We start from the raw sequence: 23,300 nt of genomic DNA on the forward strand, positions 1-23,300 counted from the left end.
ACTAAAATAATTTAAATTCCAACTCGGTTTGAACTTAAACGAGCTTTATTTTTGGAGCTGCTCGATTCGTTTAATATTTTTTATACAAAGTTCTAAAAAATTAATATTATGTCTTAATTCATTTGAAATTTTTAACACGATTTACTAATGATTTAATAGATTTACCCATTATGAAGAACAATTCAAATTGCTTGAAGTTCGAATTCCAATTAACTCCAAACAAGCTTGCCAACTTGTTGAGTTTAGTATCATTGACTTCAAAATTTATACTATTATTTGATTATTTAACCTCAGCTTCAACTCGACTAATTCCAATTCCAAGGTTTGTTGGACACCCTACCAAATGGGAGTGCTTTTGCCTACTTTTATTCAAATAAATGAATCATATCTTTAGTATTACTAAAAATATTGGGCTTCGAAATCAAATGGGCTTCTGAATATAAATTGTAAATTTTGGCGAGCAAACGACGTCGTAGTAGTGAAGAATGTTGGTTTGCAAGTCCCAAGTCTCAGCTCACAGAGGTTATCGACAACGTTAAACAAACATGACCGCTCTAACCTCATCCTCTCTCTTCGACTCCCAAATTTTAAGATTTTCATCTTCATCCTTTTCACACCCCAGAAATTCTTCCATCAAGATTCGGTTTCCCATCAAAATTACCAGAATCCGAGCGAGTTCAAACGAGCTACACATCAAAACGGACCAAGAATCTGAAGAAGATGTTCAACAACCTGATAATGATGAAGGAACTCAAAAGGGAAGCAAGAATTCAAGTGGGACAACATCAGCATTAGACAAAGATCTCAAAAAGGCGAGTCATTTCTCTCAATTATATAAAAAAAATTAAAATGAGCTAACTGTTCTAGAAGATAACTTATTCACTGCTGTTCGATTTATACTAGCAAATAGAAAGATGTTTACTTTCTCAATGAAATAAATAAATTGAAGCATACTTCGCATTCGGAATTAATGGATGAATATTAGTTTGTGCTTGTTAATTAACTAGTGACTTTCAGTAGATGTCTTCATCTTTGCATATCTAAGTAGTGCATTTTCTTTAGAAAATTCCTGTGTACATGGTTACACGATACAAAATTCTTGTAGAAAGAAATGGTATCAGTCCAATTTTGCTAAAGAAATATCGAATCTTTGATTCTTTATGTGGGAAGAAGATGAATCGATGATCATAATTGTGATGGCATAACCTCGTGATGTTGCTTATTATCTTGAGTCACGGTTATTCAATATCACATCTCATTTGCTTGTTTTCCTTCCCTTCCCTTCTCTTTTTAGTTTTATACAAGTTGCTGCTAGATATCGATTTCCTTCCTTTCCATGTTGCTACTATCTAGGGAAATTAATCACCTAATGTAGGATAAGGTAAGAGTTATGTTAGTATGATATGAAGTTGCAGTGCAAAATTGAGGACTATACAATGATGAGTAGACGATTATTTTGTGTTGTGAATTGTTGCAGGTAGTCCAAAAGACTGCTGCTACATTTGCACCAAGGGCTTCGACTGCAAGCAAAAACCCTGCTGTACCAGGCAGCGTTTTATACACGGTGTTTGAGGTTCAAGGCTACGTATCTCTGCTGCTAGGAGGCGCTCTCTCCTTCAATCTCATCTTCCCATCGAACGAGCCTGATCTATGGAGGCTCATGGGCATGTGGTCCATATGGATGTTCAGTAAGTACTTCACATTTCTCACTTTCACTTAGTGCTGCTACTTTGTTTCTGATTTTGCTGTTCTTAGCCATTCCTTCCCTTCGTGCACGGGACTGCTCCAAGAACGAGAAAGAAGCTCTTAACTATCTCTTCCTCCTCGTTCCATTGCTCAACGTCACCATCCCATTCTTCTTGAAATCATTCGCAGTCGTTTGGTCTGCAGACGTCGTGGCCTTCTTTGGGATGTACGCTTGGAAGGTATTTCATTTTATTACATCTCTCGTGCCAATTGTCACACGCCCTCCTTAACATGTATCTTTCGTCGTGCAGCTCGGGTGGTTTTCGCAGAGAGAGTAGAATTCTACACCTTCTTCATTCATAAGCAGCTTGCCTTGTGGAAATATGTACAGAAATTCAAGATTATCATAATGTGGAGCATAGAGGTATTCTTGCCTTGATAGGTGTTGAACAAATTGTGGAAAATAGAGGTGCTCAAATTCTTGTTGCATCAACATATATGTACCTTCAAAAGTATTTTTGTTCATTCAATCAATCGTAAATTTATACTGCTCGGGCAACCAATTTTACATACCATGTATGCATCAATGTTATGTCTAAATCGTAAATGTTTTTGTTAGTTCGAACTGCACACGCTTCCAAAAGGTCAAACACATACATACTTCACACAATGAATTGCAAAATAAATGAAAGTTAGTTGGGTAACTAATCCAACATTAAATGAGTAATTCAATAATGTGTTTAATCTATTGTATGCAAAATGATACAAATAATGTGTTTAAGCTATTGATAAAGCTTATAAATAGATATATCCATCAAATAAATTATCTAATAAAAATAATGAATTAATAAATTTTTTAAAATAATAAATTATCAAATAAATGGGATGACATATTATCCACGATTTGAATAGGGCATGTACTATAACATCAATATGATCTTTTTCTTGGTAATATTAATTTCTTCATTGATTTGAATTTAGGCCGGATTGTGAAAGTCGGCTCACATTTAATTGACCAAGTATTATTTGCATTAAAATGTATACATTGAAGCGGATTGATCGATCCTTCATTAATCTAAGATTATAAATTTAATTTTCGTTTGCTTCTACACTCAGCTTGAAAAGAGAGACAAATTTTGATCAAACCGTCAAAAACATGTCCCGCCGCCGATGGTATATTTTCTTGTCTGCCCTTTTATTGGCCGCCGCCCCGGCCCAGGCCTCGCGTCGTGCAGCCGACGGCAAGTTTTTTAATTATTCTTTTGTCTTCAGCTGCGTTTTTCGTTGGATTATTTTGACAAATACATGGTGTGCCTAATTATTTTTGTTGTATTTCCATCTGGAAAATTAGGGTTACCCATCGTGAGGAACATCAGTGAGATGGGAGAAGATAGCTACGGTCTTCCTGGTTTGTCTCACATCACCATAGCTGGTTCAATCATGCACGGTTTTAAAGAGGTGAGATCATATTAATTTATAAATGGTGTTTCGTTTACTATTTCAACTTCTATAGTCACCATATATTTAGATAAAATCAAATAGTATTTTATTAATAATATAATGTCAACTTAATCTAGTTGATTGTTTCACTTTTGGAACCTTCCGAATTTAGCTTTCAGCATTGCAACAGAAAAGTGTTTAGCAATTTTGGAAAATTAAGAGTGTGTAGCAGCATTTAGTTAAAGTTATTGTTTGATAGCAATTGTATTTATAGAAGAAAAAAGAATTGAGTGTGTGTTGTATAGGTTGAAGTGTGGCATCAAACACTTGGTCCAGGAGCAGGAACACCAATCCACAGGCATTCATGTGAGGAAATATTTGTGGTTTTAGAGGGCAGTGGCACTCTTTATCTTGCCTCTAATTCACATCTCAAACATCCCGGCACCCCTCAACACTTGCCTTTTTCCTCAAACTCGACGTTTCACATCCCGGTTGACAACGCCCATCAGGTACCTATGACGTGCATCGATGTAACAAAACACGAGACAGATGAAACTATCTCATGTCTGTTTGCACCACAGGTCGTCAACACAAACGAGCATCAAGATTTGAAGTTTCTAGTTGTCATAAGTAGGCCGCCAATGAAACTGTAAGCTACCTCTCTCTATCTCTCTCTCTCTCTCTCAGTAAAACCACAATGTAACAAATTGTTTGAGTTCAGGTTCGTGTATGACGACTGGTTCATGCCACACACTGCTGCCAAATTGCTATCCCCTATTTTTTGGGACCAAGGGAGTTATCAGACACCTCAAGAGAACGATGAGCTCTAATATTCCAAGGTCCAGCATTCAACTGTAGCTAGTCTTGCAAGAAATTTGAGCTTCTCTCATTTCTACAAATATGTTTCAGTTTGGCAACTTTGCGTCCCCTTATTAGGGTAGAGATGCACAAGTTCATGTGTAATAATCAGTTGAAAATTGGCATTCCTATCAACTCAAATAAAATTTGACTGTGTTTTACAAAAGTGACGTTTCCAGAATTAGTTTTACAAAATGGCTTCTATCAATATCTTGTCTTTTACAATTCAACATGTGAAAAAAAAACTTACAGGCTCTTCTACTTTATATATCATCTCCTTTTTGTCGACAAGCTACGACGTTCAGCTTCTTTCTCAGCAACGATGACATAGAATTCTGCACCAAGCATCTCATGCACATCGAGATTCATAGACCTACTCAATTCAACAATTTCTGTGATAATCTCTACTGTAATCGTGAAGCCTAAAGTAGACAACACTCGGATGGCATTAGCCGATCTGCATATATTTTGCCTCGTGTCTGGTGGAGTGTGTGTTTCTTCTACTTCTTCATCGCCCACTGTGTTCCACGACTTCGCTTTTTGTTGCTCAGATTTATCTGATAGATCCTCCATCATATCATCTCGCACTTCAACATGTTCGCCAACCCAAACGAATCCATTACAACCCAGTATGAGGTCGATTCCATATTGCTCTAGATGGTGAAAATGCTGCTTTCGCTTCTTAACTAGATAAGGGGGGTATCGTAAGCAATTGGCCTCTCTTGAGCTGTAAAAACAAAATACAAAATCACAGCCTAACTAGATTAGATGATATTCTCAAAAAAAGATTAGATGAGATGACAAACATTATTAACAAACAATGAACTGAAATTTGAGGGCACAGACTGATAAGCAAGATATCTAGTCAAAGTCCTCATGGGATATAGAATGAAATACAAACCTTTCCATACTTCTGGCTTCTTGCTTGTAGGTGCAAGCAGCCGTCATGTTGGAAGCCACGAACTTCAGCCTGAATCAAAGCATCACTTGTTAGAGAGTCTAAAAAACAAAAAGAGAGGGCAAGTGAAATTAACATGTCATCTGTAGCTCCCTTTTCAGCTCGGCAAGCATAAGAGTGAGAATAGTTAGCAGAGTTGCTAATAAGTGTGAGCATTCAGGAATCTTACACAGATGACATCATTTTCTTCAAATATGCTGCGCATGTTAAGCTCGTCAACTGCAGTTCGTCGTCGCTGGAAACCAAAAGTAGATATACATTCTCCATTATTAGAAATTAAAATAACAGGATATTCCTTTGTTCAAACTCTAATGTTTCATGCAACAAACATATCTGTTTCTTCAACATGTTATGAAGACCAGGGCAAACATCAGTAAATTGTTTCAACATTCAACAAAGTTTTAACAAGAAAAACATAACAACAAACATCTGCCAAAGACCATATAAGAGGGAGAATGGGGAACTAAGTAAACATGCAATTATAAATTTATAACCCCAAACATTATACATTTATACATGAATATATACAGTCAACTGAATCATAGTATTGGAGTCTTACTCCTAGAGATAATAGGAGTACAAATTCAGACCCTAACAATCACAAACTTTGACATTGGCCCTCTTTCGTTCCTCCCCGATGAAATAAAAGCTCAAAACAGTTATTGTTGATGGATACCTGGATGCCATCAGGTAAGTTCATTGATGAAAGCATCAGCACTGCATCCTGGCTGAAATTGATCTCCAGCCTCCAACGCTTTGGATGCAACCTTGATAGAAAAGAATGGGTACAACATTATATTGTCATAACTCGAGTAGTTGAAACCAAATCACTAGCTTAACAGATCCAGATCATCAACAACTTGAAAGACCAATTACTGAAATTACAGAAATATGATGATGATTTGTAACATTATTTGGAAATTTAATAGATGACAAAGACCTCTAAAACAACTTCCCATGGAAGAAGATCATTATATGAACTGAGAAATGCTTTCATCTTTTCATAATGTTGACAGGATAAAGCATATTTTACCTCAATAACACGGCCAATGATGATATCACCGATCTCAGGCTTATACCTACATACCACAAAACATCAAAACCCACAGCAAAAGGTACACTCTTCACTAACTAAAACACGAAATTTTTATTTTTCCATTCAAAATAATAAAAAGAAAAAAAACCTGGCCCTCAAAGGCCGGACATAGACAAGCTTGTTGACGCGCTCCACAACTCCACATAGCGTCGCCACCAAACGGTCATCCATCTCCGCCGTGCCGTGGCCCCTGCAGCCCCCCATCAATTTCAGTCCAAAATAACCTTAATTTCATACGAACCATTAAAAAAGAGAAAAACATATGAGTTCATGAGCAGGGTATACTTGAGAATGGCATCTTCATTGTTGACGGAGATGTCGTCGGCGACGATGACGGAGGCGTCGGAATTGGCTTTGGAGGAGAGAGAATCCAGCAGCTCGAACGCTCTCTCGAATCTCAGTTTTTGGCCTTTGTCGAGCGACAACTGCAGGCCTCTCATTTTCCGTGAGAGAGAGTTGATCCGATGGAAAACCCTTGTAAAACCCTAATCCCTAATTGGAGATATAGAAATTAGGGCAATTGTTTTTTAGTTGAAGCTGCTCCGGCGAATTTCACTAATGTTACCGGGCCCGGTTTCGTTTCAATTGGGCTTTATGTTTTATGGGCCCTTAATACACCATCCCCACGGCCCCACACACAAAGAAAAAGATAAAATGAACGACAATTAAAAAAAATGCTAGTGGTGACTCTTTGTTTTTATTTATTTGGTCAATTTGTAATTGGGGGATTTGGGGATTGAATCTTTATATATTTTTTCTTTCTTGTTTGAAAACTAACAATCATTAATCACATTATAAAAATCATGTATTGTAGGATGAATATAGCATTATAAATTTGTATGCATCTATTATGATTTCTTTTCTTTTCTTTTTTTATATATAGTATATGGAACAACAACAAAATTGCATGTATTGATGCATACATAGTATTTTTGGCGGCTGATCATTGGTGGCGGGTACCCGCGACCAAGAGAATTAAATTAATTTTGCAAAAAATGTATAGCAGGTCTACTTCATGAACCTTGATTTAAAGTTGTGCAACTTTTTTACATTTTTGGTTCTGTTTAAAACTGGTTTAATTACTTAGAAGGGTATAAGTAATCGAAGTCTGTGATCATACTTGAGATTTTGTCTGGTCGTGTGCTATCTCATAGATAGATTGATAGGAATTAGGATGAATTTCATATTTGAAGAAGATGAAACTGAAAAATACCAAAAAAAAAAAACCAAAAACAAAAGAGGGCAGACATAAGCAATGGGTTGAACAGAAATCACATAGAAAAGAGTATCTTATTCTGGATATATAGAAAATAAGCAATGAATGAATGAAATTATTTTAGTTGGTGCGATCCTGATCAAGGCTGTAGTTTCTAGCCATCATGGCCTTCTTCTTCCTCTGTATGAAGGCCTCGGACTTGTCATTTATGTTTGAGGCCACACCAAGAAGAGGCCAATGCCGCCTCGTCTTGGTGTCATCGTGATCATCCCTCGCCATTGTAGTAGCTTCTTCCTCAAACCAAACACTACTCTTCTTCCCTTTATGCTCATCTTTCCTCTGAGATTGTGGTTGAACTCAACTGCAATCTCAGATCCCTCCACGTGTATTGCTCGAGTTGGAGGCGCGGGGAGTGCAGAGGGGCGCCTCAGCGTCCCAAACACGAGCCTCAAGAGGCGTTGGCAGATGCCTGAGGCCTCAGGATTGCTCTCCATTTTTTGGATCTTGAATTGTAGTTCAAGAACAGAGCTAGTTAGGTCTGTTTATCAAACAAGATTATTCTATTCTTTCTGGAAAAGCAAAATGGGATGGTATCTATCCATTTTGTTATCTATATCTTTCTCTACAATATCATATACCTGAAATGTTTTTCATGCTTTGATAGATGGATAGGGTGAATTGTTTGATGTTGTCTTTTTTGGGTTTTATAGTCAAAAGGCGTGAGACAGCTAGAGAGAATCTATATCCACATCTTCCCCTCAATTTTCTACCAAGTTATAAATTCCAAAAGGGAGGTATCCACCTTACTTCAAACATGCTTCATTCTCTAATAGGAGAAACACTAGCCAAGAATCTCTTGTTTACGTATATTGTGTCGTCAAATGGTGCGTTATCTATTGTATCGTATGATTATTCCTTGTGTTTTTTGTGCATAGTGGACAAACGTGTCTGAGTAGCCTCGGCATGCGAATTTGTCAGACTTATAAGAGCGTCAATAGAATTCGAACTTGAAACTTTTGGCCTAAAAAATATTCATTTTAACACTAAGACCGTTTTAAAGGGATAGTATGATTACACTATTCGGAACCACGTATATCTTATTAATCTAACTTCATATATTCATACACGACGCATGTATTAAAAGAATAAGAGACGTAACTGGTAGAATAATGATCATTAATTTCTCATGTATGAGTAATTGCAGCATCCACTTTTCTAGCTATTGCATAATTCAACCAGAATGAAGGATAATTCTTCCTATTGGAAACCAGAATTTCCTAACAAAAAGAAAGATATATTCATAAAATATATTAACACGAGCCCATCACTCTCAGAAAAAAAAAATAAACAGCTATCAGTATTAAAATTGCAGTACAGTACGTGTGGGTGAAGATTTATCATGTCAAAAATTTCATCATTATTCCACAAGATCACAAAGTTATGCGTCATTTCTCTAATTATATGAAGATTTTGGGCTGAAGAAGAAGAGAATTGATTATTTATTATGTAGAGATATAGATTACTTGAGACTTTAGTAATCTTTGGTCAATAAATGTGACATGGAAGCAAAGTGCATAGAATCAACAAAAGCCAATTTGTCCCAATTCCAAGTGACACTGTTGCTGTTAGTCCAGTTTGGATCATGTTTATCATCATAGACCTCATTTAAATATTTGTTGTTGAACTCGAAATCTGTGAAAAACAGATATTCACAAGAACGTTATTTGTTCAAAACAACAAAATATTTCTCTAAATTTACAAATTTCGCACGTCTTTTAAAGGGTTGCAATTGCAACATTGCATTTTTTTACTACTTGCAATAGTAACACTCAATTTTTTTTATCAAAGTTTGTGATCCATTATGTTATGTATACTATTGAAAAGACACAGTGAAACGGGTTTTGAATTCAACATCCAATTATGAAAGAATGGGAGAAAACAAGTTAAGAAATTGAAGTCAAAGAAAACTTGTAGAGTAAGAAATTCCTTTTTCGTCTATTTTTATTTCAGTGAAAAGATAGTCCTACGTTTGAATAGTACTTTAATTTATAGGCCATCATTTAAACATAATATTAAAGCCCATTAGCCCAAAAAATAGTAAAAATATCTTTCAATAACTTTTATCTTTCAATGCTGACAGTGATATTAATACGTGTTAAGTCTTTGAATCCGTTAAGTGTCTTCGTATCAGTGGCGGATCCAGGATTTTTAAATTGGGGATGCAAAAAATAATCTTATAAACATTAGTGAAGCTAGGATTTTTTTGAGGGAGTTGAACTTCTACGGGGGTTCGGGGGCGGTAGCCCCCGAGATTTTTTTTTTTGAGGCCTTCGATACATTTTAGACATTTTTTTTTACTAAAATACAAATATAATAATAATAACTTTGCATTTCAAATGCAAAATGTATACTTTCAACTTTTTTGTTTAATTAAGAATTGAGGTAATTGATTGATTAAATGATGGGCTTGATCAAAAGAATGAAAAAGAAAGAGATGGTGAGCTCTCTTTTTAGTTGGGTAAATGGAATTTGGGATTTTAAAAACTGAATTTCTCTTTTATTTTGGATTAAAACTTTTAATTGGGGGTGCAAAAACTAGATCTAAAATAATTTATATATAAATATTAATACTAGTAAAAAAATTTTTTTTTTTTTGGGGATGCAACTGCACCCCCATGTTCCATGGTGGATCCGCCCCTGCTTCGTATCTTCTATAAACATGACTTTTGCCTTTAGGTCTGACATTTTTCTTGATGTCCGATTTCTTTCTTTGTTGTAATTTTTTGGTTCGCATAACTCAACTCTAATGAACCGAGATTTGCAGTTACTTTCAGATCTTAGAGCTCCAAACATGAGCTCAATCTGTAATTTCACTTAAGATAATTTATAGATATTTTATTGTTAATTTAAATCATAAATTAACTATTGAGCTTTTAAGCATTTACTTTTAAATCGAACCTCTAGGGGAAAAGGAACGACGTGGACCACATGAGACATCATTTCTAATTAAATAACGTAGTCTTAATGTCTTATTGTTGAATTTTTCTTAAAATATTTTCATTGCAAAAAAAATTACTCCTCCATCCCATAAGCATAGGCTTGTTTTCCTTTTTTAAATGTCCCATTTATATAGGCTTGTTTCCATAAAAAGTAATATTTTTTTACTCATTTACTATTATATCCCTATTTAATTCTTTAATTTACTCTCACTTTAATACATCATTAAATAATAAATATGGGCATACTAGGAAATTTACTTATATATTTTCATTTCCAATGATTTTTCTTAATCTTTGTGAAAATCCCAATCAGCCTAAGCTTATGGGACGGAGGGAGTATGATAAAAGGTGGTATTCAAATATTTTTTTTAGGAATAATTACATTGTTTTAGAAAATACTATTCCCTCCGTCCTATTAGGCTTTTCTCATTTCTTTTGAGCACGATTATTACGGAGAGTATAATTAGTGTAATAAAAGTGTGTAAAAATTTGGAGTCATATTATTTATAGTGAAATTATTATCAAATAGAAATATGACAAAATCAATGAGACAAAAAAAAATAAAAAAATGACAAGATCAATGGGAGGGAGTAGTATAAAGGAAATAGATTTAGATAAAGAAGTATTTCCGACGATTAATTATTTATGAAGTGGGCTTAGAATTTAAGAGTCCAATTAGTTTTGGGCTTGCATCCCAAATCATAAGCTAAAAATAAACAAAGGCACCCGAATTCATCATCTTTAGAGAGAAGAAAAAAAGAAAAAGAAATTGAAGTACAATCTTCAACGTAACTGAATCCTCCAATTGCCATGAATTTCTTCAAATCCATTATAACAGACGATCAGGAAGCTCCGACTTCCGAATCCGACCCGGATTCACCCGGCGGAGTGAGCAATCCCAACGACGCCGATGATGCCTGGAGTTTCGGGGGTTTCGTCAGATCTTTCTCGATGCAATCCGAATCCGTGATCGAGGCGTACCGCAGAGATCTCCAGGAATTCGGGTCGGGTCTCAAGAAAGAGACCGAAATTCTCCGGGAGACGGCCAGCCGCGCCGTCAAGGACCTGCCGGCTTCGCTCGAAGCCGCACAGGGGGCAATCGACGTGGTGCTGAAATCGACGGCGAGTATGATCAATAAAGAAGCGCTGGGGTTTTCTTCGGACGGCGAGTCCGAGATGCCGGGGACGAATCGGAGCCTGAATTCGGGTCGCTACAGTCGGTTCGAGGCGCAGCTGATCGCGATTCAGAGTGATTTGAATACTTTCTGCATGGAGCCGGAGGATGCGGAGGATTACGGGAAGTGGAAACTAGGGTTTGAATTGGGGGATTATGAGGATGCGATCGAGGGTTTGATCGGGGAAAATGGGATTATGGAGGGTATTTATGGGAAGGCCGTTCCCAATGCTGTTGATCAGGACACATTTTGGTGTAGGTACTTTTACAGAGTGGAGAAGCTCAAGCAGCAAGAAAAAATGAGGGCGAGTATCGTGAAGATGGCGATTTCGAATGATGATGATGAGGATTTGTCGTGGGATGTCGATGATGATGATGATGTAGCTAGTGATGGGAAGTCGAAAGGCAAAACTGAGGCCGTTGATGGGGAAAAGGTTGAGTTGAGTGAGAAGAGTGGTGTGCATGAGAGAGAGGGGAAGAGTGGAACAGTTGATGAAGATGGGAATGATGAGAAAGTGGGTGTGGAGAAGAAAGGTGAGGAGGTGGTGGTGTCGAATCAGGAGGAGGATTTGGGGTGGGACGAAATCGGGGACATTGGTAGTGGCCATGAGAGGAAAACCTCGGCCGCTCATGGTGGTGGGAACCCGAAGAAAGACGACTTACGGAAGCCGTTGGCTGTGGAAGAAGATGACGATGACGATTTGAATTGGGGTATTGAGGATGATGATGAGCCCGTGAAAGCTTAATGGCCGATAAATGTTTAGTAATGTAATTATGAATTTGGTTTGCAGTGGAATTCTGGGATAGAAGATTCAGTAACGGCTTCTCCAAGTAAATATCAGGACAGGAACATAAATGAATTAATCTGATTATTTGTTTCATTATTTCTCATTCGTTTGCGTTTCTTTGTGAATTTAATGGAACTGTTGGTTTCCATTTGTGGTAAAGCTCCACTCTGTTCTGTTCATGATTAATTTTAAACAAGTGTGTTGTGGTATTCTTTTTCAACTAAATTCTGCTCTTATGTTCTGAGATTAGTGTTTTCATGACTGTTGAGGATTTTGGAACTTTGATTGCAGGGCTCACCTTTCATTAGTGCTTACACAGTGGATCTTACAGTCAACACACGACATGAATGAATGTGAAGTAGGCAATGAAAGGCTCCACTTTTAGTGGATCTAAGATTAAAACAAGAAAGAAAACAAAAACAGTGTAAAGTGGGAGAGTATTAAAGTTACAAGAACCCTTTCTCTAAAAAAATAACATTACAAGAACCCTGACATTTTTCCCAAAAGTAGTGCTACTTTTTAAGCACTAAATCTGGTGCCCAGGATTTATTTCAACAAAATATTGTGGCTAATCAGCTATTGTAGTTGAATACACTTGATAAAATGTGGATAATTCGAAAGAAAAAAGAAACAGGTGCTTCCTCGTAAAGAAAGGAACAATAGATCGTTATCGCCAAAAAGAAAGAAATTTGGTACAATATTTAACCCTCTATCAACGACCAAATGCTGTTGATTTAGCTTCAAGCTCAACTATTTCCGGAGCCTCTAGCTCGTTGAACATGACCACATATATATGTAACCAACATTACACCCTATAGCTGTCTAAAAGAAAAACATAAAAAAAAAGAGACTCGTTCCTCACCAAATAACTCTAGAAATTGCAATAGACAGAAAACTCAACTTACAGCAAATATCTTTTTAAGAGTTGTCTCAGTTCTCAGGTTTATTACCATCGGCCGGGGGAGGTAGAGCCAGAAACCGCCCTCTCTGTGCACGCGGTGGGAGATGCTTTGCATGCTTCCGCGAACCAACGTTCCATGGCAAGAATACCCCAGTACCACCACGTGGAATCTTTCGAGGGTTCACCATCACCGGGCGTATAGGGGCTAACATCACCATGGGAGAACGCAGCAGACCCCATTTGGGCATCATATTTACCGGCCCATAGTTATTTGGCATAGGGACGCCAGGTTGCCATAGAGTCATTCCTTTGGACGAAGTGGTCATCTCGGATGATGGATTACTTTCTATCTCCGCTCGGACTTTGAAGAAAGTGATGCTCACCCTCTTGTTTGGAGAGGAGCACATCACGTGTCTTGCTGTATCTGAGCTGTTTCCCCTCATCACTAGAAGAGACCTGAGAAACCTCTCGAGTTAATTTTTCGTTTCTTACCATAGATAGATGTTTTGAAATTCTCAACAGTGATACATACCCTTCTTTTAAAGAGAGCATGAGAGGTCCTCTATAATTCCCTTCACCGTCGCCCACAAGCATGCGGCCAAAGGCCATTGTTGATTCAGAGAGGAGGAGGGTAGAAAGAGGCTGCTCCAGGTGGGGTGGTTTCAGAAAAGGCTGAGAATACTCCCCCTATAAAAGATCAAATCAGAAATTATTTGGTTCAATACTTGTAATAAGTGTGATATAGATATGGACAATGTAATTGCATTATTAATCAAGAGTCCAAGACTTGGACGCATGAATACCTCATCAAAGAAGTTGATGATGCAGCTGTTTGGTTTCCTATTATCCGGAAGCAAGCGCCACTGAATCAAGTGATCAATTACACCTTGGAGAAGCACTGGGATCGGCTCAATATAGTCTGCAAATAGATTAAAACATTAGTAGTGGAACCGCAAGCAGCAGAACTTTAGTAATAAATATGAAAAAGATACTTAGCATACTTCTTTGGAATGTATTTGTGTCATCTTCTTTAACGTGCCCGAAAATGGGAACGCCAAGCTGAATCAACTCTCTCTTGTTTCCTTTTGTCTGCTGATTATATAAGATGAAGGTTTCTCCTGAAACCAATCGGAAGTATTAAATTAGACCAGGTAGAAATTAAAGAATAACTGCATTTCAAAGGAAGATGTGATTGTGTAAATCAAGCTGGAGCAAGGTAAATTTATAGGATAATAGATATTCAATATCTTCATTTATTGGCAAGAAATTGAGTTAAAATCAAACGTTCTGTGCGATCCATATAAAATAAGTTTATTCTGAAGGTAAAAACAAATGCCCAAACCTGCTCAAGCAAACCTATAGAAGATGCCCTTTACAATCTCATAACTTCCGGCCCAAAAGGAAACAACTAGTTTAACTATAAAAGCATCACGAATCACAGGATCCACCTGAGAGTTCACCATTCTGACCAGCAACTCGAAGTTCATTAACAAAGTCATTCAATTTAGAAAGCTCGGTTTCAGTGAATATGTCTTCATATAACTTAAGACCTCTAACAACATTAACCTGCAAGTTGAAAAATACCATTAGTTATCCTACTTACCGCAGCATGTAAAATTTCACCATGCAAAATCAAGAAAAGACTTGCCATGTGCCCTTTCACTGGTTCCTTTGCTACAAAACCTTTTGTCATCTTGATCTGGGCGCGGCGTGCCTCACACTTTTCATGGTTAGAACAGATCTCAACAGGTTCTGAGAAGGGTTGCACTTCTTGCGATCCTGGATTTCAAATCAAAAGAGGATTGATTATGGAATACTCAAACACAAGATTAGTCTGAAGTGAAGAAAACATTCCCTTGTACAACTGGTGGGCCCAAAGTGATAAAAGCTTCCTGTATATCTTCCTATCCTGGATGTAGAAACAACCACCATTCTAGTTGTCACTTTTTCAATCATATACAAATTTCTTTGAGTAACCATGGGGGTCTATCATTCAGACGTTTTAAGCTATTTTTATATTCTCATGTTCTTGGTTCAATTCAAGTGATTTTAAATGTTAATCCTCTTTAGCAATATGTGAAATTTCTACCAATTGTGTATTTGGGAATAATGAATCCTTAGCATCTCAAAATGGTAATTAATATATAGCTGGAAATGGAAACATTATAATCCAGATAGTATCAAGAAAAGGTGAAGAGAGCAGAAGTCGCAGGCATGAGAAGGACAAAACATTTAAAACGTCATCAAAACTAATTAATCATGAAGTCCTCGTTAATGGCAGCTACTTAGATTGAAATACAGTACCGAAGAAATATTAAATCGGGCCTGATAATCAATTAACCAGACCCACATAAATGAAATGGGAAACCATTTATGGTTATTGCATCTTTACTGCATCTAATGTTGTAGGATTACCAGACAGTTTACGAAAAGTATCTCGTGTTCCGAAATCAACTAGAATTGACAAAATGGTACTCATGGGTACTTACTCTCGGCTGACCCATTATGGAGAAAAATTAAGCAGCACACAATTGTAGCCCATTAACCCTGCAATGTGCGGAGCCAACCATATTCATCGCTAGTGCCGTTCTGTGGTCATAAAGAAGCATTCATTTCTCTTGGGACTAACGAAGTACGGGATAGTGCATACAAACTGCACCTCCAACATTGTACCGTTGAACTGTAGCAAAAAAGAATTACGATTTGCTTATTTCTTTTGTTCTTTTCTTCCTCAGGTATCCCCTGGACTTTTTTCCTATGTTATTACTTAAAATATGAGTATAAATAAAAAGGGTGGCGGGGCTAATTAAGTTTATTTTGCAATTTTGCTATAAAAATAAAGAACAGACCAAAAATATAACATTATTTCCCTTTCGCTGCCGTTTGAAACTTTCTTAGCTTTTTCCTAAGAACAAAAAGATACGATGACACATATTTGCTGTACCGAGAGCTCCCACTAACATGCCCAGACAAATATAAAAAAGAAGGAAAAGGTAAGCAGTGCCAAGCACCTTTTGTAGTGAATGGGCATAAATTTTTAGGACTTTTTCCTTCCTTGAAATTAAAACTTTTAAATAGTCGCAAATCTTCTCTATTCCATGCCACAATTGGAATATAAATCACGAACCAAAATATTCTCTGTTCACTCTGAAAAATGTCATCAAAATTTAAAAACCTAGAAAATAGTTAATAGGTGGCGAGTTGACTCAAACGAGTTAGACACACCGAGTACTCTAGAACCAAGGAAGAGCCCAACATAGGGATCCGAATATCCACATGAGAGAGGGTGGGAGTGAAGAAGGGGAGTGGGCCAACCACAGGGCGACAAAACCAAGTAGAGGCAGCCACGCCTTGCGTCAATGATCGACGGCTGAGGCCACTCCGCCGCCCCCTCATCAAATAAGTCAAAGAAAAAATAATTTAAGTGGCACCTCACGCATCTCCAGGTGGACCTTAATTAATGATCAAATTCTGCTCCAGGAACCAACTCTGTTAGGTTGCAGGATTGCAGTCTTCAACTAACTCTACCTCAACTTACATTTCCTCGATTTTCTAAACTATCCATGAAATCCTCGGGAAAAGAACAACCGATTTAGCCCCCGGAGAAAACGATTCAAGATAGGAGTAGTTAATTTCTGAACGGGATCTGGTTTGAAGTCATGAGATGTAAATTTATGAAGCGTCAGATTTCGCTTCAAAGTAGTAAATTACCAAATTGTAATTACTAAGCTAATAAATAACTTTAGCATTAAATTGACAACTAAGAAGTAGGAGTAAGTCGTGAATGACAAGTTTGGTTTCCTGTTCAGTAAAATTGACAGCGAAATCAAGTGAAATTGTGGAACAGAGATAACCACATCATCCTGGAAATTCTAGATTCTTTCTATTTGATGACTCCAAATCACAATCAAAGAGCAGAGAAATATCAGAATTCGTTTTAATCATGGACTTGTTAACTTTTGTTATAGTTAGAAGTTGAATTCTTATGTCAGTTATGTGAAACAAGCTCGACAAAAATCGATATCACGGGGGAAAAACGAAGACAATAATTGCTCAAAAAAGTTACAATGCAAAAAGTCGATGTTAGATCGAAATGAAACCAGTTTCAATATTTAATTTGCAAAAAACAGAGACGAGAAGAATGGATTAGAATCTTAAAAATATAAGATCTTTGAATCGGACAGGTTACCTGTATCTGTAATTTCTGACGAGAAATCTTCATCAACTACCTCACCTCCACCATTTTCATTACTCACCAACGAACTTTCCTGATTGTTGTCTTTCTGTTTCTCTTTCTCATCGATCGCGGCCGTACAACCACCGTCAGCCACTTCCTCTGCCTTCTTCATCTCCACGTCATTCTCCGATCTCTTCTTCTCCACCACCTTCTTCAGCTCCACCGTCACGTCGGCAATGGAGAAATACTTCTGCATCTGAAGAATCGGAATCCAATTCAACCTCCGGCGGTGAATCGCCGCGAAAGCCGATTCGTATGCGGCCGCCGCGGTGCCGTCCTCCAGCTGCGTCAGGTGGCTGCACAGCGCATCAATAATCGCGTTCGCCGCAGCAAATTCGCCGCGGAACCAGGCGATAATGGCGTCCTTGGCGAACACCTCCGATGCCGCCGTCATCATCGGCAGCTGAGGCTGCTGCATCACTGCCGGAACCACCATCGTTTTCAAGGCCGCCCGATCGCCCTGCACTGCTGCTGCTACGCCCGCCGCCGGCGGCATTCCAAACAACCTGATCAGCGTATAACTAGAAACTCTCAGGTGAAAAACAGCACTAATAGAACACACTTTTTCCGCTACCGAAATCTGGATTGCTCTGAATCGGTATATGTCAGTATCAAATTTTGATCGTTGCGTCTGGGCGCTGTGTTTCTGTATGCAATTTTTCTTTCTAGAAATTTAACTGAGCGGAATGTATTCGTCTAGAATTTGTAGAGAGCGGAAAAAAGGTTGATAGGAAAAGGTGGTGATGAAAGCGAGGGTTTGGGGCGTGGGAGGTTTAGGTGGAAATGTCCGTACCCGGTAGGGACCACTGGCTGATGTGTCACAATTATAGTAAATCACAAAATGAGGTGGCAATATTAATTAACAGTTGTAATGTAAAAACGTTAAATAAAAAGTGTAGCTAATTAGATTCAAATCACCCGTGATAAATAATTAAATACGTTCACTTTTTCTTTTTTCTAATGCAAATAAATACTACGTCGCATTCGACAATCTAGTATTGTGATTTTCTTTAAAGTTTATAATTATTTAAATATAAGTGGTTTGTCTTAGTGAAGTTAAAACAAGATAATGGCAAAAGTATGCCCTTTTAGAAAATTCAAACCATTAAAAATGTTTGGGTTCTTTACTTTACTAATTCACCTCATCTCGTTCACTGTAGAATCTTGTAGTATTCATATAAATTTACCTTTTTTAGGGATATAAATTTACCTATTAGTATAATATTGTACTTGTAGTATCATGAATAGTGCAACATGATTAGATTGACTTTTATATCTATAATAATATATTACTAGTATATTCGTAAATACAACAATTCATATAAACGCTAAATATTTAATAAACTTATTTCCGAATATACCGTGAGAATTAGCCATCATTACTATCTAATCGATACTCCATCCGTCCCACCATTTTAGTCCCCTTCCACTTTTCACACATATTAAGAAAATGCATTTAATTTTTATATTTTTATCTTTTATACCCTTATTTATTATTTTCACACATTCTTTTCACATTTAAGTGAAGCATTAAATAAGGTTAATTTAGTAAAAACACTATTTTTATATAGTATTAATTAGAAAAGTGGACTATCTTTTTGGGACATCTCGAAATGGAATAAGGGACTAAAATGGTGGGACGGAGGGAGTACTGTATATTTACTAACTTGTCGAAAAAGTTATTACCCGTCATATGGCCTTGGTAGTCGGATTCCCAAGATTAAAGCCTAATTTGAACAAAATATTATCCTTTTTTAAGCATACACTCTCTATATTTTTTATTCACGGCCGTTAAAATACACATATCAATAAAATAAGATATTTTACATTTATAACCTTAGTAATTGTCATAATAAATGCATATATACAACTAATTATTATATTCATACAAATATTAAATAAGGATAAAATAGGAAAAATGTCATAAATATACTCTCAAATTTTAAAATAGAACACAAACAAAAAAATGAGCTAAATGGGACACTTATAGTATATTGTTATTTGGAAATTGACAAAATTTAAACATTTTGTAAAAAATAGTAATAAAATATTAAAATGTTTCAGATTTTGGGAACCTTCGAACAATGCATACTTATTTTGTTAGAAAGTATTGTGGCATAATCATGATTAAGGGTAATTACGAATACAAAAATACATATGCAATCAATTGAAATCTGTCATGCGAATAGTGATGGGAATACTCTCCTTACGATCCAAATTAAGTAGTTGTTTTCAAAAAAAAAAAAAAACTGGTTTGAAAGTATATTAATATTAGGTCAATATGCAGATTTTTTTTTCGTTCCTTTTTCTAGATAATCCACAAAAAATGTTGAAATGAGGATAATATCATAATATACAAATCTTATCATTCATTTTAGGTGTACATCCCAATATTTGTGAGATGGTAAATCTTTGACGATCTTTTTTTTTTCACAACTAAATCTCATCATTTTATCAAAGAGGGCACAAGATCCAATCATAACCCTCATATATTTGAGCTATACACATATTTCATCGATATATACCACTTTTTAAGATTATCCATCTTACTATAATGAAAGTAAACAGTCCCTAAGTAAATACATTGGACATTCATTTATTTTAACAATGATATTCATCACTCATCTTTATTATATATAAAAAGGGAGTTCAACGGTAATAATTTGCCGCCACAATTTAAAGTTTAGTTATTAAAAAGAGATTTCAGCTATAATTCAGGAGATTAGTTATTAAAGAGAGATTTCAGCTTATAATTTAGGAGATTTATGTTCATTCGCAGTTTTCTAATTTATTTTCTTCATTTAAGATGAGAAAGTTATCAAAGTTATAAATTGAAAATTTACATTTTCAAATTCAGGATTTTATTGAGTAATTGATGTGAACTATTATATTTTATTTTAAAACATATTTTGTATTTGTTTATGTTTTAATATTTTTAGTAAATATTTATTTATTTAAATTTATCGTTTAACTTCAATGTATGTCGTGCATCGCACGAATGGGCGTATACTAGTATAATATGATACATGTGTTTCACGGTTTCACCAAATCTTGTCTTGTACATTAATGTTTTAGTTTTTAATGTTTCATCAAATATTTATATGTACATACACACACATTAAAATGTAAAATTAAAGGTTCGAAAGGAACCAGTAAATAACTACATGACATAATATCCCAGTCCTATATAGTGAAAAGATAAGCAGTAATTTAATTCACCCTCATCTTAACTTAACTGGATATAAATAGAAGTTCAAAAAAAGGAAGTCAAATAGAACAAAAAATGCCTCAAATATTTAAAATTCATATGAATCAATGATGAATCGTGACATGAATACTAAAATCAACATTGAAATAGTTATGTCTGTCTCGTACATAGTTGACATTTGACAATGGTACTTCTTTTTTTCTTTTTCTTTTTTTGGGAGGGAAATTGACACGAGTGCTTTATTTATATATATTTTGTCATCAATTAAATTTATAAACCCTTTAGATATGAAGTGCTTCTTCAATTAAATCACCCCAGTGAAATTGATAACATTATTATACTATTTATCGATCTGCTATATATAGACATATAATTTTTTTTATAAAAATATACCCCTCATGGTTTAGTCGTTATTATTTGTTAAAATCCTCTAATTTATCGATAAATCATGATGGCTATATCCATATTGTGTATATCAAGAAATCATTATGGATATATCATATATCCTTATTGAATTAATACATTTGCTCCCTTTTATCTTAAAAAAAAAAAAACAAAAAAAAAACAAATTGAGCAAATTTTTCATGAAGAAGTAGATCCTGAAAGGCGACATACAATATGGTGGTTTGGCGCAATCTCCTTTTTCAATAATTCATTTGAATTTGTCCATATCATAACCAGCTATATTAATATTTAGCATAATTTAATATACAATACGATACACGCGCAAAACTACAAGTAAATTGTAAAAACCTACCGTAGATTTGAATGTAGCATCTAAAGACACCGTCGCTACCCATATATTCACATGAAACTTGGACTATGGTTATTAAACAAAAATATTATTTAAATAATAAATCGCCATATCATAATTGGTAAAACCGTAAAATGTGTGAATTTGTAATTAAAACATTATAAATTCAAATTTTTACTATATATTCTTCTACGCCGAACTCGTCGTGCAAAAATTTGTAGAGCATTCCCTTCATATGATTTACATAATCTAAACACTTCGCTTTGTAGTCTGTTTTTTTGAGAGTTGGTAATCGTCAAATTGTAAATATTAAAGAAATAAGAAATTTTATCTTTATAACCTTATTAATTGTTATGATAAATACTCCCTCCGTCCCGCGAGTCTTGACACGTTTGGGTTCGGCACGGGAATTAAGGAGTTGTAGAATAGTGTTTTAAGTGTGTAATTAATAAAGTATAAAATTGATAAAGTAGGAGAGAGAAGATAATAAAAGTGATAAAATAGGAGAGAGAATATAATAAAGGTGATAAAGTAGGAGAGAGAATGTAATAATTATTACCCAAAAAGGCGTGCGTTGCTTGGTGTGTGGGCTGGTGTGATCTGGGTTCTGTGGAAGAACAGAAATGAGTGTAAATTCCAGCAAGGAGAATGGAACAAGACCCGTGCTGTTGCCGAACTCAAATCGCGTATGTGGAGTTGGATGAATGTTCACAATATTGCGAAAACTCCAAGCGATTTCAGGAGTTGGTTTAGTGCTGCAAGTTTTAGCAGATAGCCTTTCGCTGAGTTGCTTCTTTTGTTTCTCTCTCTGTGTTTTACCTTTGGTACTTCTTGTACCGTTTCCTTCAATAAAGTCCCTTTTGCCTGCTCAAAAAAAAAAATACCCAAAAAGGAAACGTGTCAAGACTCGTGGGACGGTCCAAAAAGAAAAACGTGTCAAGATTCGTAGGACGGAGGGAGTACATACATATAACTAATTATCAAATTACAACAAGTATTAAAGATTAATTGTTTTTTTACGGAAGTATTAAAGATTAATAAAACAGGAAAGATATCATAATTTCGCTCTTAAATTTTTAAATTAAACACTTAGGGTGCGTTCTCTTTGGTTGTAAATTTATCATAGAAAAAGGAATGATAAACAAAATTTCACCCTTTAAATCTTTCCTTTCTTTTCTCACATTTCCTACTTGACCCTTACTCAATCCTCATTTACACTACAAAGGAGGATAATATTATCCCTCCAAAAATGGTGTGATAATATTATCCCTCCTTTGTAGTGTAAATGAGGAATGAGTAAGGGTCAAATAGGAAATATGGGAAAAGAAATGAAAGATTTAAAGTGTGAAATTTTGTTTATCCTTCCTTTTCCCATAATAAATTTACAACCAAAGAGAACACACCCTTAATAGACAAAATATAACACTTGAAAAAACGGAATAAAAGCAAATTGACTATGTTAATCGTAGGCCATTGAAAAGGGGCCCCGCCCCGGCCCGGCCCGGAGATGAAGATTTGAAGGAGTTGGAGGCAGATATGCCAAGTGCGCACGGTAGACAGGTGAAACCGTGACCATCAGAGGGGCGCATTACGCACATGGACACCATTCCATAGCTCCCCACCAATATTGGCGTAGGATATTATTTACACCTCCCACTTGTCACCCACTCAGCCGCCTCCGAAACCCTTGCCGCAAACTTTTAACTTAATTACTAACAATTTTTTTTGCCACTCTAATATTCACTAAAAATCTTTTTTTTTTTCTTTGAAATTATAAGATGTATCTGAATATAATTAATTATGCAACATGCACACATGTGGAACCCCACTACCACCCAGACAATGGGAAAACAAACACCCTGCATATGAAACCTCAACACCAAACAATACAAGACCACCTAAAGTGGAAAAACATCACCGCATGTGAGCAAAATTGAACTCAAGACCTCTCACAAAGAACAGACTTTGAGTGCCTCAATTTTGCC

At 36.0% G+C, this 23,300-nt stretch overlaps 5 protein-coding genes across 5 annotated transcripts; 3 read left to right on the plus strand and 2 right to left on the minus strand.

Moving 5' to 3' along the window:
* Nucleotides 1-432: 432 nt before the first annotated feature.
* Nucleotides 433-2,245, plus strand: LOC131000607 (protein RESISTANCE TO PHYTOPHTHORA 1, chloroplastic). Its single transcript, XM_057926620.1, has 4 exons — nt 433-812; nt 1,478-1,688; nt 1,756-1,925; nt 1,998-2,245. The coding sequence occupies exons 1-4, from the start codon at nt 546-548 to the stop codon at nt 2,022-2,024; spliced, it is 675 nt and encodes a 224-aa protein (XP_057782603.1). The 5' UTR covers nt 433-545; the 3' UTR covers nt 2,025-2,245.
* A 341-nt stretch (nt 2,246-2,586) lies between these two features.
* On the plus strand, nt 2,587-4,150 carry LOC131000613 (auxin-binding protein T85-like). Its single transcript, XM_057926625.1, has 5 exons — nt 2,587-2,927; nt 3,038-3,144; nt 3,432-3,635; nt 3,708-3,775; nt 3,848-4,150. Exons 1-5 carry the CDS (start codon nt 2,843-2,845, stop codon nt 3,954-3,956), a joined length of 573 nt encoding a protein of 190 aa, XP_057782608.1. The 5' UTR covers nt 2,587-2,842; the 3' UTR covers nt 3,957-4,150.
* LOC131000624 (exosome complex component RRP4 homolog) lies at nt 4,085-6,624 on the minus strand. The gene is given in 8 exon segments (XM_057926641.1): nt 4,085-4,683; nt 4,685-4,711; nt 4,886-4,954; nt 5,112-5,177; nt 5,619-5,702; nt 5,970-6,021; nt 6,127-6,228; nt 6,324-6,624. Coding segments are annotated over 8 exon segments (984 nt in total). The 5' UTR covers nt 6,479-6,624; the 3' UTR covers nt 4,085-4,254.
* Nucleotides 6,625-10,870: 4,246 nt separating this feature from the next.
* LOC131000584 (uncharacterized) lies at nt 10,871-12,456 on the plus strand. The gene has a single exon (XM_057926589.1). The coding sequence runs from the start codon at nt 11,064-11,066 to the stop codon at nt 12,171-12,173; it is 1,110 nt and encodes a 369-aa protein (XP_057782572.1). The 5' UTR covers nt 10,871-11,063; the 3' UTR covers nt 12,174-12,456.
* A 404-nt stretch (nt 12,457-12,860) lies between these two features.
* On the minus strand, nt 12,861-18,143 carry LOC131000560 (RNA demethylase ALKBH10B-like). Its single transcript, XM_057926552.1, has 7 exons — nt 17,306-18,143; nt 14,765-14,895; nt 14,565-14,682; nt 14,118-14,234; nt 13,920-14,035; nt 13,649-13,803; nt 12,861-13,572 (listed from the first exon to the last, which is right to left on the minus strand). Exons 1-7 carry the CDS (start codon nt 17,847-17,849, stop codon nt 13,146-13,148), a joined length of 1,608 nt encoding a protein of 535 aa, XP_057782535.1. The 5' UTR covers nt 17,850-18,143; the 3' UTR covers nt 12,861-13,145.
* Nucleotides 18,144-23,300: the final 5,157 nt, after the last annotated feature.

Source organism: Salvia miltiorrhiza, chromosome 8, assembly GCF_028751815.1.
Source record: "Salvia miltiorrhiza cultivar Shanhuang (shh) chromosome 8, IMPLAD_Smil_shh, whole genome shotgun sequence".
Classification (NCBI taxonomy): Eukaryota; Viridiplantae; Streptophyta; class Magnoliopsida; order Lamiales; family Lamiaceae; genus Salvia; species Salvia miltiorrhiza.

What these genes read in the sequence shown, in the direction of transcription:
- LOC131000607 (XM_057926620.1), top strand. Translation starts at nt 546, where the DNA reads ATGACCGCTCTAACCTCATCCTCTCTCTTCGACTCCCAAATTTTAAGA. An exon ending in TAGACAAAGATCTCAAAAAG is followed by an intron (nt 813 to 1,477) that starts GCGAGTCATTTC and finishes GAATTGTTGCAG; the next exon opens with GTAGTCCAAAAGACTGCTGC. An exon ending in TTGGGATGTACGCTTGGAAG is followed by an intron (nt 1,926 to 1,997) that starts GTATTTCATTTT and finishes TTCGTCGTGCAG; the next exon opens with CTCGGGTGGTTTTCGCAGAG.
- LOC131000613 (XM_057926625.1), top strand. Translation starts at nt 2,843, where the DNA reads ATGTCCCGCCGCCGATGGTATATTTTCTTGTCTGCCCTTTTATTGGCC. An exon ending in CGGTTGACAACGCCCATCAG is followed by an intron (nt 3,636 to 3,707) that starts GTACCTATGACG and finishes TTTGCACCACAG; the next exon opens with GTCGTCAACACAAACGAGCA. An exon ending in AGTAGGCCGCCAATGAAACT is followed by an intron (nt 3,776 to 3,847) that starts GTAAGCTACCTC and finishes GTTTGAGTTCAG; the next exon opens with GTTCGTGTATGACGACTGGT.
- LOC131000584 (XM_057926589.1), top strand. Translation starts at nt 11,064, where the DNA reads ATGAATTTCTTCAAATCCATTATAACAGACGATCAGGAAGCTCCGACT.
- LOC131000560 (XM_057926552.1), bottom strand. Translation starts at nt 17,849, where the DNA reads ATGCCGCCGGCGGCGGGCGTAGCAGCAGCAGTGCAGGGCGATCGGGCG. An exon ending in GTCAGAAATTACAGATACAG is followed by an intron (nt 14,896 to 17,305) that starts GTAACCTGTCCG and finishes TTTGAAATCCAG; the next exon opens with GATCGCAAGAAGTGCAACCC. An exon ending in TCAGAATGGTGAACTCTCAG is followed by an intron (nt 14,235 to 14,564) that starts GTGGATCCTGTG and finishes GATTGGTTTCAG; the next exon opens with GAGAAACCTTCATCTTATAT.